Source organism: Primulina eburnea, chromosome 5, assembly GCF_022965805.1.
Source record: "Primulina eburnea isolate SZY01 chromosome 5, ASM2296580v1, whole genome shotgun sequence".
Classification (NCBI taxonomy): domain Eukaryota; kingdom Viridiplantae; phylum Streptophyta; class Magnoliopsida; order Lamiales; family Gesneriaceae; genus Primulina; species Primulina eburnea.
Genome location: NC_133105.1, coordinates 8,590,511 through 8,609,015, shown reverse-complemented (window position 1 = coordinate 8,609,015; position 18,505 = coordinate 8,590,511). Strand labels below are relative to the sequence as shown.

At 40.3% G+C, this 18,505-nt stretch overlaps 1 protein-coding gene across 1 annotated transcript; it reads right to left on the bottom strand.

Annotated features, from left to right (window-relative positions):
• Positions 1–5,736: 5,736 nt before the first annotated feature.
• LOC140831335 (pectinesterase inhibitor-like) lies at positions 5,737–6,279 on the bottom strand. The gene has a single exon (XM_073195086.1). The coding sequence runs from the start codon at positions 6,277–6,279 to the stop codon at positions 5,737–5,739; it is 543 nt and encodes a 180-aa protein (XP_073051187.1).
• Positions 6,280–18,505: the final 12,226 nt, after the last annotated feature.

Below are 18,505 nucleotides of genomic sequence, written 5' to 3'. Positions count from 1 at the left end.
GATGTTGCTAGAAGATATTTGGAACACGATCAGCAGCAACGGCTCCTTCAGTTCCTAATGGGGCTTAATGACAGTTACATGAATGTAAGGAGCCAAATTTTACTGATGACTCCATTACCTACGGTGGGGCAAGCCTTTTCCCTATTGTCTCAGGAAGAATCTCATAGGGCTTTATCATCAGTTGAGGCTCCTATAGCAGCCTTCTACACTAACCAGACTAAGGCAGGAAGTTCAGCGAAGAATCGCGTGAATTTGTTCTGTGATCATTGTAATTACGGTGGACATACCAAAGAGAACTGCTATAAACTTGTTGGTTACCCTGCATGGCATAAATGGTACAAAGCCCCGAATAAGGGATTGAACAAGAATGTGTACAGAGACAATGGGAAGCAAGGCAGAATGTCAGGAGATGCTAACTTTGTGGAAGAAAACATTGTTGCTCAACCAAAAATAGCAGCTGGAGCTCCACCTATCTTTACCCCTGATCAGTATAATGAAATTCTGAAGCTTCTGGTAAATCATCACATGCAAAATGAGTGTGCACCAGTAGTGAATATGGCAGGTAATACTTCACACAATTTCAGTTCGAAATGGATTATTGATACAGGAGCTAATGAGCACATGGTAGGTGATATCTCTTTGTTGCAAGCTTCTAAATTCGTGGTAGATTCCACTAGTGCAGTGAGATTGCCAAATGGTAGTACAGCCATTGTTCATAAGACTGGCTCAGTTCAGCTAACAACTTCCATTCGACTCGAACGTGTCTTATATATACCCCACTTTCAATTCAATCTCCTGTATGTGTCCAAATTTACCAAAGATCATGGCTGTTTTATCACCTTTTACCCACCTTTTTGTGTGTTTCAGGACCTCAGGACTGGGAGAGTAATGGGGATTGGTAAAGAGAGGCATGGACTCTATCATTTCATCTCAAAGACAGTTCCAAAATCACCTCCCAAGGGTAGTTTCAATCTTCATTCTTTTCTACCTAGAATAGACAGTCTATATTCTTGTTCTGCTACTGATCTTTGTAAGGATGTTAGTATTGATACTTGGCACAAAAGGTTAGGACATATGTCAATATCCAGAATGCATTTGTTACCTTTTATACAAAGAAATGATTCATTATCGCATTGTTCTGTATGTCCTATTTCCAAGCAATGTCGCCGTTTAGATTTTCCACAAACTAGTTCGTCCAGATCTTCCTCTGCTTTCCAGTTGATTCATATGGACATTTGGGGTCCATTTCATACTCCCACTCACAATGGTGAAAGGTACTTTCTTACCATTGTTGATGACTTTATAAGGGGAACTTGGGTATATCTCATACAATCTAAAATGGATGTGCTTAGGCTCATTAGATTGTTCTTTGCTTTGGTAGACAAGCAATTCTCTAAACAAATTCTTGCTATCAGGACAGATAATGCCACTGATTTCTTTAAATCTGAGTGTACTAATTTTTTCTCATCATTGGGCAATATTCACCATAGTTCTTATCCATATACTCCCCAACAAAATGGGATAGTGGAGCGAAAACACAGACACATCCTTGATGTAGCTAGAGCACTTAGATTCCAATCATCTATACCACTCAAATATTGGGGAGATTGTGTGTTAACAGCTGTGCACCTAATCAATCGTGCCCCCACACCATTACTGAAAAATAAATCCCCTTTTGAACTATTATTTCACAGGATCCCTTCCTTCACTGCCCTAAGAGTTTTTGGGTGCTTATGCTATGCATCTATCCTACCTCACAGCCACAAATTCTCACCTCGAGCTGTACCTTGTGTCTTTATTGGCTACTCTACTGTCCAGAAAGGGTATAAGCTCCTTAATCTTCAATCACACAAGACCTTGATCTCTAGAGATGTGATCTTTCATGAACACATCTTTCCATTTGCTGTCCCTAGTCAATATCCTCTCATTTTTACTCCATCCTCTGCTACAGGGGATCCCTTACTTGTCCCTGACGAACCACCAGTGCTTATCCCTTTGCCTGAACCATCTCCTCCTAGTTCTACACCTGCAGTTGTTCCATTGCGCAGGTCCACTAGAGCTATAGTTCCTCCTATTTGGACACATGATTACTCTTGTTCATTCATTCATAATCAAAATCATAATGCTTGTTTGTATCCCATGGCTAACCACCTTACATATAATCATTTTTCCAAGCCACATCAGTCTTTTTTTGCAGCTTTGTCCTCAGTTAAAGAACCTCAGTTCAATCATGAGGCAGTCACTGATCCTAGATGGTGTGCTGCTATGGATGAAGAACTTGCTGCTCTAGAGAAAAATCACACATGGGAAGTGGTTGATCTACTACCACAAGTGAAGCCCATTGGATGCCGATGGGTATACAAAATCAAACTCAAGTCCGATGGAAGTGTGGAGAGATTTAAAGCACGGTTGGTTGCGAAGGGCTACACACAACAGCCGGGCATAGATTTTCATGACACTTTTTCTCCCACTGCAAAAATTGTGACCATTCGTTGTCTTCTCCATGTGGCAATGCATAAGAATTGGCCTCTCTTCCAAATGGATGTGACCAATGCTTTTCTCCAAGGGAGTTTGGATGAGGACATTTACATGAATTTACCCCAGGGATACACTGTACAAGGAGAAAAGAAGGTCTGCAAATTACAAAAATTCTTAAACGGTCTAAAGCAAGCCTCTCGGCAATGGAATCTGAAGTTTTCAAATATAATGATTGAGTTTGGTTATTGTCAATCTCAACATGATCATTCATTGTTCTTTAAACATGCTAATGCATCAATTACTTTGCTCGTCGTATATGTTGATGACATTGTCGTCACAGGGAGTAGTTTGACAGCAATTAATGAGCTCAAAGTGTTTCTTCACTCCAAGCTACAACTTAAGGACCTTGGGATTCTTAAGTATTTTTTAGGCATTGAAGTTGCTCGTTCCAAAGACGGCATTTACCTTAATCAACGGAAGTACGCTTTGGAACTCATTGCTGACACGGGCATGGCAGGGGCCAAGCCATTTGATACATCTATGGAGCAAAACCGCAAGTTCACCAACCACGAGCTAGATTCTAGCCTGCAACACGATCACAAAAGTACCACTGATGATGTTTTACTGCTGGATCCGCATGAATATCAGCGCTTGGTTGGCAGGTTGATCTACCTGACCATAACTCGACCTGACATTTGTTATGCAGTCCAATCTCTAAGCCAATTCATGCATGCTCCGAATAAGTCGCACCTGGCTGCTGCTGTTCGAGTGGTTAGGTACCTTAAAAAAAGTCCAGGTCAAGGTATCTTGTTACGGCCCTCTCCTTCCTTCTCTCTTATTTCTTATTGTGATTCCGATTGGGCTGCTTGCCCCATGACCCGCCGCTCTGTTACTGGATATTGTGTTAAGCTAGGTGACTCCCTTCTCTCTTGGAAATCCAAGAAACAAAACGTTGTTTCCCGATCCTCTGCCGAAGCCGAATATCGGGCCATGGCAAACACTACTTGTGAAATCATCTGGATTGTTGGTCTTCTGCGTGACATGGGAATTCATATTCGTGGTCCTACAACGTTGTTTTGTGATAATATGGACGCCATCCATATTGGCGCCAATCCAGTATATCAAGAAAGGACCAAACATATCGAGATCGATTGCCATTTGGTACGTGAGAAAATCAAGGAAGGCCTTATACGAACTCTGTACATTCCCACACACCAACAACTTGGGGACATTTTTACCAAAAGCTTGGGGAAGACTTCACATGATTACCTACTCGGGCTTCTCGGTGTTTATGACCTGCATCAACCTTGAAGGGGGAGTTACCACAATTCAAGCTTGTTGCATTGCATAGTCTCAAAGTTTTTTTTTTCGGTTCAAGCTTTGTGTTCACATCCACACCAAGCTTGAAGGGGGAGTATTAATTGTACAAAATAATAAAACACGATTGTATTGTGTGGCATTTTGGAAGCACGTTTCTTAGCTCATCTACTGAAATGTATATAAACATTTGTACAGTGGTTATTTTCAACCAACTGAAATACAATTCTTCTTTGACCCATTTGAGCATTAGCTTGGGTTCTTCAGTTCTTTGACACTGAGCTAAAATCACCGAAGTCACTGCTTCTCTGACTGATGCCTGCCCTAGTTCCGAGAGTGTGGCGTTTTCCTGGAATCCGAGAAGGTAGAAGTAGTAGCTTGAGTTGCGGGTTTTCGGGCAGATTTCTTTGATCAAATCTGCAGTTTTTGAGTTCTCTAGACGGCCTTTTTCTGCGGATGCAATATTTATGTTCAGAGAAAATAGGGTGAGAAAAATGGAGAGAATCAGCAGGTTTTTGCAACAAGAAATACCCATTTTTGGGCTTTGAATTTCACTAGTACGTGTGTGTCAGATGTCTTGATGGGTTGATTATGCTTGAACATATGTATTTATTAGTGTTGGAGAGTCTGCATATAGCTAGGGTTCTTAAGAATTAGGCAATGTTATTTTGATTTATTTAATATTGCATATTAAGTTGCTCTAAATATATATTTGTCAACCTATTTACTAGATATTATATTATTCTAGTCGCTATATAGATACACGCGTTGTTTTTGTGATATTATATATCGATATAATATATGACATGAATTAATATTTTTATATTGGAAAAAACTTGTGTGAGACGGTCTCCCGATTCGTATTTGTGAGACGGATCTCTTATTTGGGTCATCCAAGAAAAAATATTACTTTTTATACTAAGAGTATTACTTTTTATTGTGAATATGGGTAGGGTTGACCCGTCTCACAGATTAAGATCCGTGAGACGATCTCACATGAGACCCACTCTTTTATATTTATATTTAAATATTTTGATATTAATAATATTTAATATTAAAGAGATCAGAAGCTAAAACATTATATTTTTCCACTAGAATCAAATATAATTTCATTTAATAAAGGGTTCATTTTAATGATTAACCAAATACATTGTACTGAAATGTATTTTAATTAGTTAAGCCCAAAATATAATAGTGAATATTCTTTTTTTTATTTGAGTATATATATACTGATATGATGTATATCCATACCATTTATTGAGTATGATCATTTTGTTAGAAATTTCATAATATAAAATTATTCTTTTTTATTAGATTTCTATAAAATTATTCTTAATAAACTACAGAACCTTATTACTCATATTTTAAAAAAATAAAAAAAAAGAAAAAAAAAAAAAAGAAAACTTGTAAACTTTTTCTTAAAAATACCGGGGCACTGAGGCACAAAAACTTGTATACAGTCAAATCACTTATTTTACATAGATATTTCCCATATAGGAAAAATACACTCTAAAATTTATGCATCTTATTAATATGCAAGATTACTATTCTGAATTTTATGTTAATTGAGTATATTCTCTTTTAGAAAAGATATGTATAACGGTAGGATTTGCCCAAAATTGACTCAGAATAAATTTTACAAAATTATGAAATGACTCGTGGTCGAGCATTTTAAATAACACAAAAAAATCATTTACATGTCAATTTAGAACGACTCCAGTCATAAAAATTTTACTTTTTATAAAAAAACTCTTGTCAAAAGGAACTCTATTTTTTATATAAAAATTATTGTTTTTGACGGTAAGTATGAACCAAATCGATTATCATCCTATTTTCCTCGTAAATCGACATAAAAGAACAAAAACCAATAATAATTCTTAGAAATATCTCAATAAATTGGACATATATATTTCAAGAAATATAATTATATAAAAGTTACATTTAACGTCCTGTTAAAAGTCGAGAAATAACCAACACTACGCTACAACCATCCAGCAAATCCTTGGTCCCCTTCTTCACCTGAGCAGGCTCGGTGGACGGCGGCTGGAACTGTTTATCACAAGCTCCGGCTTCTGCGAACGCCGCAGATGCTTCGGCAGGCAGGCTTTGATACTTCCCCGCATTCAAAGCCCCCATCACTGCGAACAGATCAAGATTGGTCTGCCGATAGCTGCCTATACATGACTTGAATTTGTCATTGAGCGCCGGAAATCGCCCCTGAATGAGAAGCTCACGAGCCTGGTCCGCCGCTAATTCGGCTAACAACCGTGCCGGCACGACTGCTGCCTTGCATAGCTCGGGCAGGCTCTCGTTTCTAAGTCTCCCTATATTCTGGTAACAGAAGGTGGGATTACGGGTCTTGGGGCAAATTTCATTCACCAGATCATTTCCGTCCCCTTGAAACGACTCGTTGGTGTTGATTAGAAGGAATAGCGAGAGAGAAACGAAGATGATCGAGCAGTTTTTGGGACAAGAAAACACCATTTTTTGAATATATGAGAGGATTCTGATTTCTGATAGTGTATATTTACAAGTTGCTAGTATATAAATCAGAAACAATTCACATTTAATGTTGTATATTAAGTACAACGAGGGATTTTGTAGCCATGCATGAATTAATAAACTTTATGTTATATATTTGACTGTAATTTGATTCGTATTAAAATCAATAAATCAGATTCTTATTTTGTATTTTATGTAAGGACGACTTATTATTACATTATCTACACTATATTATAGATATTTTAACGCTCATATTTATATACCAATTAATTTCTTTCCAAAAATACTCATTTCCATAATAACTTATTTAAAATAAAACAAATTTTAGAAATTCAGAAATGAACTTTTCAATTTTAAAAAAAAAATACTTTATTTATGTCATTATATTTCACACAAAAATGCATCACATATATAATATATTTTAGATTAAAATTTAATTTACGTGTGTGCCAATTGTTTTAGTATATGTTGGTAATTTTAGTAAAATTTAATTTCACACAAAAATGCATCACATTATAATACTTTATCCGTAATTATGTCTCTAATAACCATAAGTTCATGTTGATCTTGACCTAAATTATGAAATGATGTAATGTAGTGATAGTTGTTTGCTTGCATAAGCATGTTGTTGATTGTTTATCTATCAGCGGATGGGTTGGTGGACAATTTATGAGTTTAGTATACTAACTCGTATGTTTTTTTCCAATTTTGGTCTTTTACGGCATCAGATCCGTCGGTAATATTTGATATCATATTATCATTTTTTGACGTCACATCATAGTTCAGAACAGATTAAAAAAAGTGAAAATTAGTGGACTAAAAATATGAATTACCTGACAACGTGACTAAAAATGAAAAACATGCCAGTTATAAAACAAAAGATGTAGTTTTCTCGGATGTTGACTTTGTGCCACATTTGCTAAGTTGTTATTAACTTATTATTCATGTGAGATTTAAAAATTGCCTAAGCATGTGATTATGTGGCTTATATTTGTTATGATTTTAGTATGAGAACTATTCTAGCATGCATAATTGGCATTAACATAACAATGAGAGATGGAACACATATATTAATCATCCTCCTTTCTTTGAGATTTCAGTATTCAGCCAATTGGCAAGAGATATGATTAGAGGAACGTACGGGGACCTGTTTTTGTGTTGAAAAGAGTTGCTAAAAGAAATCAAGCTGTCATAGGGACACCATATTTCCGGATAGGGCTCTGTGCCGCCACGCATTATCTCGATCGGAGTAGTCGACGATTCAAATGCATAGAAGTATATTCATTCCAAGATTGAGTTGGGTGCCCTAGAGAATGTATAATCCAATGTTATATCTTATTGTTTTGTGTTGGACAATTACTCACTCTTCGAGGTTGTTTTTGTTTTTTTTTTTTTTTATCTCTTTTGATAATTTTACAACGGTTTGGACAGATAGAACCAGGGGCAGAGCCAAAGGCCCGGGTAGCCCAAATTTTTTTTTAAAAAAAAATATATGTAAATTTTGTATAATTTTAGAATAATATAATATTAGCCTGGATAGATCAATTTAATATATTAAAAAATTATAGAGTTTAAAATTTTAGCCTAAGCGGAGCCATATTTCTGGCTCCGCCACTGGATAGAACACATTGCATAGTGATCAACAAATAGATAATCTATGTCCGGAATGTCTCAGAAATCAACGTATATAATAGAAGATGAACCGATAGTGTTTTTAGAAGAAAGATTTGTATGATTGGGTAATATCGTAATCAAATATAACATAATTATGTAAAACGTTATATTGCATGTCTTGCTAAAAGACCAGAAATAACCAAGACTACACTACAACCATCCTCCAAAGCCATGCTTGCTTTCTTCATCTAGGCAGGCTCGCTTGCCGACAGCTGAAACTGTCTATCATAAGCTCCAGCTTCTTCTAACGTAGTAGCTAGATCCTTCAGCAGGCATATGATACTTCCCCGCCTTCAAAAGCCGCTCCACTTCAGACAGACCAAGACTCGCCTGCTGATAGATGCCTATACATGACCTAAACCTGTCGTTTAGCGCCAGATTTTGCCCTTGCATGAGAAGGACGCGGGCCTCGTCAGCTGCTAAGAATGTTAACTTCTGTGTTGGCCTAATCGATGCCTCGCATAGATCCGCTGGCTCGCTCTTTGGAGATGTTCCAGAAGCTCGAAACAGAAGGCGGTGTTGCGGGTTTTGGGGAATATTTCATTCACTAGAGTACTATCACTTGCTTGAGCTAATGTTTTGGTGTTGATTAGAAGAAACAGCGAGAGACAATGAAGAGGATTGAACACTTCTTTTGACAAGAAAACCCTCTTTTTCAGCTTTAATGCACAAGTTTAATTTGCAGTGTAGTAGCCCGAATTCCAAATTGGGTAATTAACGGAGTATTGGTGATTAAGAAGGTTTAATGTGTAATTTTGACCGAGTCATGATCGGACGGACCGAAGATGGTTCGGAATCACCGAAGAGTTCGGAAGGTCCGAAGTGAGTTCGGTGGATCCGATCATTAGGTGTCAAGAGTTGATCGACACGTGGGAGTTCGGACGTTCCGAAGTGTAGGTTCGGTGGATCCGATCATGAGGTGTCAAGAGCAGCTGGACACGTGCATGTTCGGACGGTCCGAAGTGTATGATCGGAGGATCCGATCATGAGCTGTCAAGAGCCAATGGACACGTAGCGTTCGGACGTTCCGAAGTGTTGTTCGGAGGATCCGAACATGGCCTATAAATAGTGCTCGAATTCCTCATTTTGGTATTGCCATTTCTTGAGATTGAGTCTTTAGTGAGAGATTTGGAAGGTTTCTAGGGTTAGTTGTTGGTCGAGCGATAGCCAAGAGCTGCCAGGAGTAGTAGCGTAGCGGCGCCTGAGTTTCAAGGCAATCGACATCAAAGGGCTGTCGACGGACGAAGGTAAACCCTAAACCTTTGGTAGTACTAGGGAGTACTGGTTTTGCTAGTCGAGCATGGTAGTATTGATTGAGTATGCTTTTGATGCGTAGGCTTGTGCTAGACCTGATTAGCGGTGTTGCGTAAGGCTAGGCTTGCTGTGATAGAGGTACGAAAGTACTATCCGAGATATCCTGGTTGAGTATACATTCATATATGTGTTGCATGATTATGTGGTGCATTGATATATGTCATATGATGCATGCTATTATGTCACGTTTATTATTGCACGTTGCATTTCATGTTGAGCCGTATCTTCTTCGAGATAGCCTTTACTGTTGAGCTGTATCTCTTTCGAGATAAGCTATATCTTGGGGCCGCTCAGCCCTGTCTTGTGGACGCATGGACACCGAGAGTACACAGTGGCCGACGGGTCGGGAGGGCTTCGGTGGTCCGGGACATTTTAGGTCCACGTCTGTCTTGTAGTGGATGCAGTGACCCAGAGGTGTACCGCGCGGCACTATCCACTTGGCGCCTCTAGACTGAGCATTTTGAGATCCTTTGTGATTCCTGTTTCTTGACTACCCTGGTATCATATCATAGCATGTGCATTTCATATAGGTCTGTATACTCATACTTTTGTACTGGGCGTTCTTATCGCTCACGTCCTCGGTTTTGTTTATTCTTGGACACCCCATTCCCACGGGGCAGGCCTCAGGTTGGACAGCTCAGGAGGAGCAGGAGGAGGACGTTGAGTAGCTGGTTGGTTTAGTGTATCGGTATTGTTTTGATTCGATATGGTTGTATTGGATATTTCATTTTGAGTTATTCTAGACTTCGATTGGGTTGTATAACCATTATTTTTGTTGACTATTTCCGCTGTTATCTCTGATTATTGTTAATTAGGTTAATTGCATGCTTAGTTCTTGCCTAGTAGGTGATTCTGGAACGGGTCACTACATTTATGGTATCAGAGCATGCATACGATTTTGGGATATAGATTTCTGTTTTGGGATTTTCGTTGACCAATTTACTAGTTTCCCCATTCTATGTTGTAGCAATGGCTGACCACTTTGGTGACGGGAGTAGTCAGGGGAGTGTAGGTCGTTGGGGTGACCAGGACGATTTGTTAAGCGTCATAAGTTACCGCATGTTTCTCTTGATGTCATTCTTTCCGTTTCTACTCCGATGGGTCATTCGGTGTTAGCTAAGCGTCTAGTGATGGGTTGTCCCTTAGATTTTGAGGGTAATGATGTTGTTATTTCGTTTTGTTCATTCTCTAAACTTGATTTCGAGGACGAAATCTTTTAAGGGGGGGAGAATGTAGTAGCCCGAATTCCAAATTGGGTAATTAACGGAGTATTGGTGATTAAGAAGGTTTAATGTGTAATTTTGACCGAGTCATGATCGGACGGACCGAAGATGGTTCGGAAGCACCGAAGAGTTCGGAAGGTCCGAAGTGAGTTCGGTGGATCCGATCATTAGGTGTCAAGAGTTGATCGACACGTGGGAGTTCGGACGTTCCGAAGTGTAGGTTCGGTGGATCCGATCATGAGGTGTCAAGAGCAGCTGGACACGTGCATGTTCGGACGGTCCGAAGTGTATGATCGGAGGATCCGATCATGAGCTGTCAAGAGCCAATGGACACGTAGCGTTCGGACGTTCCGAAGTGTTGTTCGGAGGATCCGAACATGGCCTATAAATAGTGCTCGAATTCCTCATTTTGGTATTGCCATTTCTTGAGATTGAGTCTTTAGTGAGAGATTTGGAAGGTTTCTAGGGTTAGTTGTTGGTCGAGCGATAGCCAAGAGCTGCCAGGAGTAGTAGCGTAGCGGCGCCTGAGTTTCAAGGCAATCGACATCAAAGGGCTGTCGACGGACGAAGGTAAACCCTAAACCTTTGGTAGTACTAGGGAGTACTGGTTTTGCTAGTCGAGCATGGTAGTATTGATTGAGTATGCTTTTGATGCGTAGGCTTGTGCTAGACCTGATTAGCGGTGTTGCGTAAGGCTAGGCTTGCTGTGATAGAGGTACGAAAGTACTATCCGAGATATCCTGGTTGAGTATACATTCATATATGTGTTGCATGATTATGTGGTGCATTGATATATGTCATATGATGCATGCTATTATGTCACGTTTATTACTGCACGTTGCATTTCATGTTGAGCCGTATCTTCTTCGAGATAGCCTTTACTGTTGAGCTGTATCTCTTTCGAGATAAGCTATATCTTGGGGCCGCTCAGCCCTGTCTTGTGGACGCATGGACACCGAGAGTACACAGTGGCCGACGGGTCGGGAGGGCTTCGGTGGTCCGGGACATTTTAGGTCCACGTCTGTCTTGTAGTGGATGCAGTGACCCAGAGGTGTACCGCGCGGCACTATCCACTTGGCGCCTCTAGACTGAGCATTTTGAGATCCTTTGTGATTCCTGTTTCTTGACTACCCTGGTATCATATCATAGCATGTGCATTTCATATAGGTCTGTATACTCATACTTTTGTACTGGGCGTTCTTATCGCTCACGTCCTCGGTTTTGTTTATTCTTGGACACCCCATTCCCACGGGGCAGGCCTCAGGTTGGACAGCTCAGGAGGAGCAGGAGGAGGACGTTGAGTAGCTGGTTGGTTTAGTTTATCGGTATTGTTTTGATTCGATATGGTTGTATTGGATATTTCATTTTGAGTTATTCTAGACTTCGATTGGGTTGTATAACCATTATTTTTGTTGACTATTTCCGCTGTTATCTCTGATTATTGTTAATTAGGTTAATTGCATGCTTAGTTCTTGCCTAGTAGGTGATTCTGGAACGGGTCACTACATTTATGGTATCAGAGCATGCATACGATTTTGGGATATAGATTTCTGTTTTGGGATTTCCGTTGACCAATTTACTAGTTTCCCCATTCTATGTTGTAGCAATGGCTGACCACTTTGGTGACGGGAGTAGTCAGGGGAGTGTAGGTCGTTGGGGTGACCAGGACGATTTGTTAAGCGTCATAAGTTACCGCATGTTTCTCTTGATGTCATTCTTTCCGTTTCTACTCCGATGGGTCATTCGGTGTTAGCTAAGCGTCTAGTGATGGGTTGTCCCTTAGATTTTGAGGGCAATGATGTTGTTATTTCGTTTTGTTCATTCTCTAAACTTGATTTCGAGGACGAAATCTTTTAAGGGGGGGAGAATGTAGTAGCCCGAATTCCAAATTGGGTAATTAACGGAGTATTGGTGATTAAGAAGGTTTAATGTGTAATTTTGACCGAGTCATGATCGGACGGACCGAAGATGGTTCGGAAGCACCGAAGAGTTCGGAAGGTCCGAAGTGAGTTCGGTGGATCCGATCATTAGGTGTCAAGAGTTGATCGACACGTGGGAGTTCGGACGTTCCGAAGTGTAGGTTCGGTGGATCCGATCATGAGGTGTCAAGAGCAGCTGGACACGTGCATGTTCGGACGGTCCGAAGTGTATGATCGGAGGATCCGATCATGAGCTGTCAAGAGCCAATGGACACGTAGCGTTCGGACGTTCCGAAGTGTTGTTCGGAGGATCCGAACATGGCCTATAAATAGTGCTCGAATTCCTCATTTTGGTATTGCCATTTCTTGAGATTGAGTCTTTAGTGAGAGATTTGGAAGGTTTCTAGGGTTAGTTGTTGGTCGAGCGATAGCCAAGAGCTGCCAGGAGTAGTAGCGTAGCGGCGCCTGAGTTTCAAGGCAATCGACATCAAAGGGCTGTCGACGGACGAAGGTAAACCCTAAACCTTTGGTAGTACTAGGGAGTACTGGTTTTGCTAGTCGAGCATGGTAGTATTGATTGAGTATGCTTTTGATGCGTAGGCTTGTGCTAGACCTGATTAGCGGTGTTGCGTAAGGCTAGGCTTGCTGTGATAGAGGTACGAAAGTACTATCCGAGATATCCTGGTTGAGTATACATTCATATATGTGTTGCATGATTATGTGGTGCATTGATATATGTCATATGATGCATGCTATTATGTCACGTTTATTACTGCACGTTGCATTTCATGTTGAGCCGTATCTTCTTCGAGATAGCCTTTACTGTTGAGCTGTATCTCTTTCGAGATAAGCTATATCTTGGGGCCGCTCAGCCCTGTCTTGTGGACGCATGGACACCGAGAGTACACAGTGGCCGACGGGTCGGGAGGGCTTCGGTGGTCCGGGACATTTTAGGTCCACGTCTGTCTTGTAGTGGATGCAGTGACCCAGAGGTGTACCGCGCGGCACTATCCACTTGGCGCCTCTAGACTGAGCATTTTGAGATCCTTTGTGATTTCTGTTTCTTGACTACCCTGGTATCATATCATAGCATGTGCATTTCATATAGGTCTGTATACTCATACTTTTGTACTGGGCGTTCTTATCGCTCACGTCCTCGGTTTTGTTTATTCTTGGACACTCCATTCCCACGGGGCAGGCCTCAGGTTGGACAGCTCAGGAGGAGCAGGAGGAGGACGTTGAGTAGCTGGTTGGTTTAGTTTATCGGTATTGTTTTGATTCGATATGGTTGTATTGGATATTTCATTTTGAGTTATTCTAGACTTCGATTGGGTTGTATAACCATTATTTTTGTTGACTATTTCCGCTGTTATCTCTGATTATTGTTAATTAGGTTAATTGCATGCTTAGTTCTTGCCTAGTAGGTGATTCTGGAACGGGTCACTACATGCAGTGTGTATATTTATAATTATCAGATAAGATAATATTATATGATTATGTAGATTATTTATTCTGTTTATCAATTGAATCATTAATGGTATTGATATGATTATAATTAAGCATTTAATAAATTCCATATGATTATGTATGTAGTGTTTGCACATGGCTGGCAGCAAATTTTGAATGAAAATTAAAACGTGAGGTTTTCATTTTTTACTACGAAAGTTCAGAAGAAAAAACGCGTTATACGCGTTTTCACACGGACCAGGGGCTTTATAAATTGAGCTCCCCCCTTCATTCTGAAATCATCCCTTCTTCGAGTTTTCTCTCATCTTATAAGCATTTGAGTGCTTAGTTCTATAATATTTGTGAGGTGTTTGTTCTCCTGTATTAAGAGAGTATGTGTTCTCTTTGGAAACACAGTGAGTGAATTGTACACCACAAAATATTATAGTGGAAATCTTTTCATTTTGCCCGTGGTTTTTACCTTAATTATTTTTAGGGGTTTTCCACGTAAATCTCGGTGTCCAGCTAATTTTTTATTTTCGGGTTTTATTATCTCAAATTCCGCACGTGGGACCAACAAGTGGTATCAGAGCCTTGGTTTAAAATTTCTTAAAATTCTGAGTATGCTTTGTGGTTGCAACCTAGACTGATCTTCCACATCAGAAAAGATTTTTTGAGATTTTTTATTTAAGGTGGGATTATTTTGTCCAGTCTATAAAATTTTTATAGACATAATGGCGGGAAGGTACGAGATAACAAAGTTTAATGGAAGCAATTTTATGCTATGGAAAATAAAGATACAAGCAGTTTTAAGAAAAGAGAATTGCTTGGCGACTATTAGAGATAGACCTGTGGAGATTACAGATGATGGAAAGTGGAACGAGATGAATGATAATGCTGTTGCCAATTTACACTTCGCTATAGCTGACGAAGTTTTGTCAAGTATCTCTGAGATAAAAACAGCCAAAGTTATCTGGGATACTCTGACCAAGATGTACGAGGTCAAGTCATTACACAACATGATTTTCCAAAAGAGAAGGCTTTATACTCTTCGGATGGCGGAATCCTCATCGATAACCGACCATATCAATACACTAAATACCCTATTTGCCCAACTCACTTCCATGGGGCATAAAATAGGGGAAAATGAACGTACGGAGCTTCTACTTCAAAGTCTACCAGATTCATACGATCAACTTATCATCAATATAACCAACAATATTCTGATGGGCTTTCTAAGATTCGACGATGTCTTAACTGCGGTTCTCGGAGAAGAAAGCCGGCGCAAGAATAAGGAAGATAGGTTGGCAACATCGAAGCAGGCAGAGGCTTTACCGATGATAAGAGGAATATTTATGGACCATGATTCCAGTGGGAGTCAAAGACGAGGTAGATCAAAGTCGAGAAGTAAGAAGAAAAATATTTACTGCTTTAAATGTGGCGGTAAAGGGCACTTCAAGAAAGAGTGTACGAGTATTGATAAAAGCTCTCAAGGAAATGTGGCAAGTACTTCAGGTAGTGATGAAATATTATTCAGCGAAGCAGCAACAGTTGCAGAAGGCAGACACAAATTTTGTGACACATGGATTATGGATTCAGGAGCGACGTGGCACATGACGTCTCGGAGAGAATGGTTTGATCATTATGAACCAGTCTCAGGAGGATCTGTATTCATGAGAAATTATCATGCCTTAAAAATCGCTGGGGTCGGTACTATCAAAATTAAAATATTTGATGGCACCATTCGCACCATACAGGATGTACGACATGTGAAAGGACTGACGAAAAATCTGTTGTCTTTGGGGCAATTGGATGACATCGGGTGCAAAACTCGTATCGAGAACGGGATCATGAAAATTGTGAAAGGCGCTCTTGTGGTTATGAAGGCGGAAAAGGTTGCTGCAAATCTGTATGTACTTATGGGAGAAACACACAAAGAGGCAGAACTAGCTGTTGCATCAATTGGTTCAGGAGAAGAATTAACGGTGTTATGGCATAGAAAGCTCGGGCATATGTCAGAACGAGGGTTGAAAATTCTCTCAGAATGGAAGCTGCTGCCGGGACTTACAAAAGTGTCACTACCCTTTTGTGAGCATTGTGTTACCAGTAAACAACACAGATTAAAGTTTGGCACTTCTACTGCTAGGAGCAAAATCATATTGGAGCTGATTCATTCGGATGTTTGGCAAGCACCGGTTGTATCCCTAGGAGGAGCGAGATACTTTGTCTCGTTCATTGATGATTTCTCTAGGAGATGTTGGGTGTATCCAATAAAGAAGAAATCAGATGTTTTCCAGATCTTCAAAGATTTCAAAGCGCGGGTTGAACTTGATTATAAAAAGAAAATCAAGTGTCTAAGGACTGACAATGGAGGAGAATATACCAGTTACGAATTTGATGCATATTGTCAACATGAGGGCATCAAAAGACAATTCACGACGGCTTACACACCTCAACAGAATGGAGTGGCGGAGCGGATGAACAGAACCTTGTTGGACAGAACAAGAGCTATGTTGAGGACTGCGGGTCTAGAAAAATCATTTTGGGCGGAAGCAGTCAAAACCGCTTGTTAAATTATCAATCGTTCTCCTTCAGTGGCGATTGATCTGAAGACTCCGATGGAGATGTAGACTGGGTAGTCGACAGATTATTCTCATTTGCATACATTTGGAAGTCCGGTGTACGTTCTGTACAATGAGCAAGAAGATCAAAGTTGGATTCGAAATCCAGAAAATGTATCTTCTTGGGTTATGCTGATGGAGTAAAGGGGTTTCGCTTGTGGGATCCTACTGTTCACAAGCTTGTCATCAGCAGGGATGCTATCTTCTAGGAAGATAAAGTAAAGGGAGACAAAGGCACACCGAATTCAGAAACTACTATTTTTCAGGTGGAAAATAAGACGGACGAAGGTCAAGTTTCTTGTGAAGCAGTACCAGAGCACGAAGAACAAGAACATGTTGAGTCTGAGGTTTCCAATGTGAGGCAGTCAACTCGAGACAGAAGACCACCAGGTTGGCTTTCAGATTATGTCACTGAAAGCAACATTGCATATTGTCTATTATCAGAGGATGGTGAGCCATCAAGTTTCCACGAGTCTACTCAAAGCTCGGATGTATCTTTGTGGATGATAGCAATGCAAGAAGAATTGGAGGCATTAGACAGGAATAAAACTTGGGATCTTGTTACACTACCACGAGGGTGGAAAGCCATTGGTAACAGATGGGTCTATCAGATCAAGCGAGATGGCAATAACAAAGTGGAGCGGTATCGTGCTAGATAGGTGGTAAAAGGGTATGCTCAGAAAGAAGGCATTGACTTCAATGAGATATTTTCTCCTGTTGTTCGACTTACAACAGTCAGAGTAGTGTTGGCAATGTGTGCGGTGTTTGACCTACATCTAGAACAGCTAGATGTGAAAACGACATTTCTTCATGGAGATCTTGAAAAAGAAATCTATATGCTCCAGCCAGAAGGTTTTGCGGAAAAAGGCAAAGAGAACTTGGTTTACAGGTTGAACAAATCTCTGTACGGTCTCAAACAGGCACCGAGGTGTTGGTACAAGATATTTGATTCCTATATCATGAGCCTTGGATACAACAGATTGAGAGCAGACCCTTGTACGTATTTCAAGAAGTCTGGTGATGATTATATCGTTTTGCTGTTGTATGTGGACGACATGTTGGTAGCAGGCCCCAACAAAGATCAGGTCCAAGGATTGAAGACACAGTTGGCTAGGGAATTTGATATGAAGGAGTTGGGACCAGCAAACAAGAGTCTAAGGATGCAAGTTCACCGAGATAGAAGTAACAGAAAGATTTGGCTTTCCCAGAAAAATTATTTAAAGAAAGTCTTGCAATGCTTCAACATGCAAGACAGTAAGCCAATATCGACTCCTCTTCCTATTAACTTCAAGTTATCCTCCGAGATGTTTCCTAGCAGTGAAGCAGAGAGGATGGAGATGTCTCGAGTACCGTATGCATCAGTAGTGGGAAGTTTGATGTTCGCCATGATCTGTACAAGACCGGACATTGCTCAAGCAGTGGGAGCAGTTAGTCGGTATATGGCGAATCCTGGACGAGAGCATTGGAGCGCTGTTAAGAGGATCCTTAGATACATCAAGGGTACCTCGAATGCTGCATTATGTTATGGAGGATCAGATTTTACACTCAGGGGCTATGTCGATTCAGATATGCAGGTGATCCTGATAAAAGGAAATCTACTACTGGTTATGTGTTTACACTTGCAGGGGGAGCAGTAAGCTGGGTTTCAAAACTGCAGACAGTTGTGGCGTTATCTACAACAGAGACAGAATACATGGCAACTACTCAACCTTGCAAGGAGGCAATATGGATTAAAAGGTTATTGGAGGAGATCCGGCACAAACAAGAGAATATTCCTTTATTTTGTGACAGTCAGAGTGCCTTGCACATCGCAAGGAACCCAGCCTTTCATTCCAGGACTAAACACATTGGAGTGCAATTTCACTTTGTACGGGATGTAGTAGAAGAAGGAAGCGTGGATATGCAGAAGATCCATACGAAGGAAAACATAGCTGATTTTCTGACCAAGCCAGTGAACATTGAAAAGTTTGAGTGGTGTAGATTCTCAAGTGGTCTAGTGGAAACGTAAGCA

Coding starts and splice junctions, on each gene's coding strand:
- LOC140831335 (XM_073195086.1), bottom strand. CDS start 6,279: ATGGTGTTTTCTTGTCCCAAAAACTGCTCGATCATCTTCGTTTCTCTC.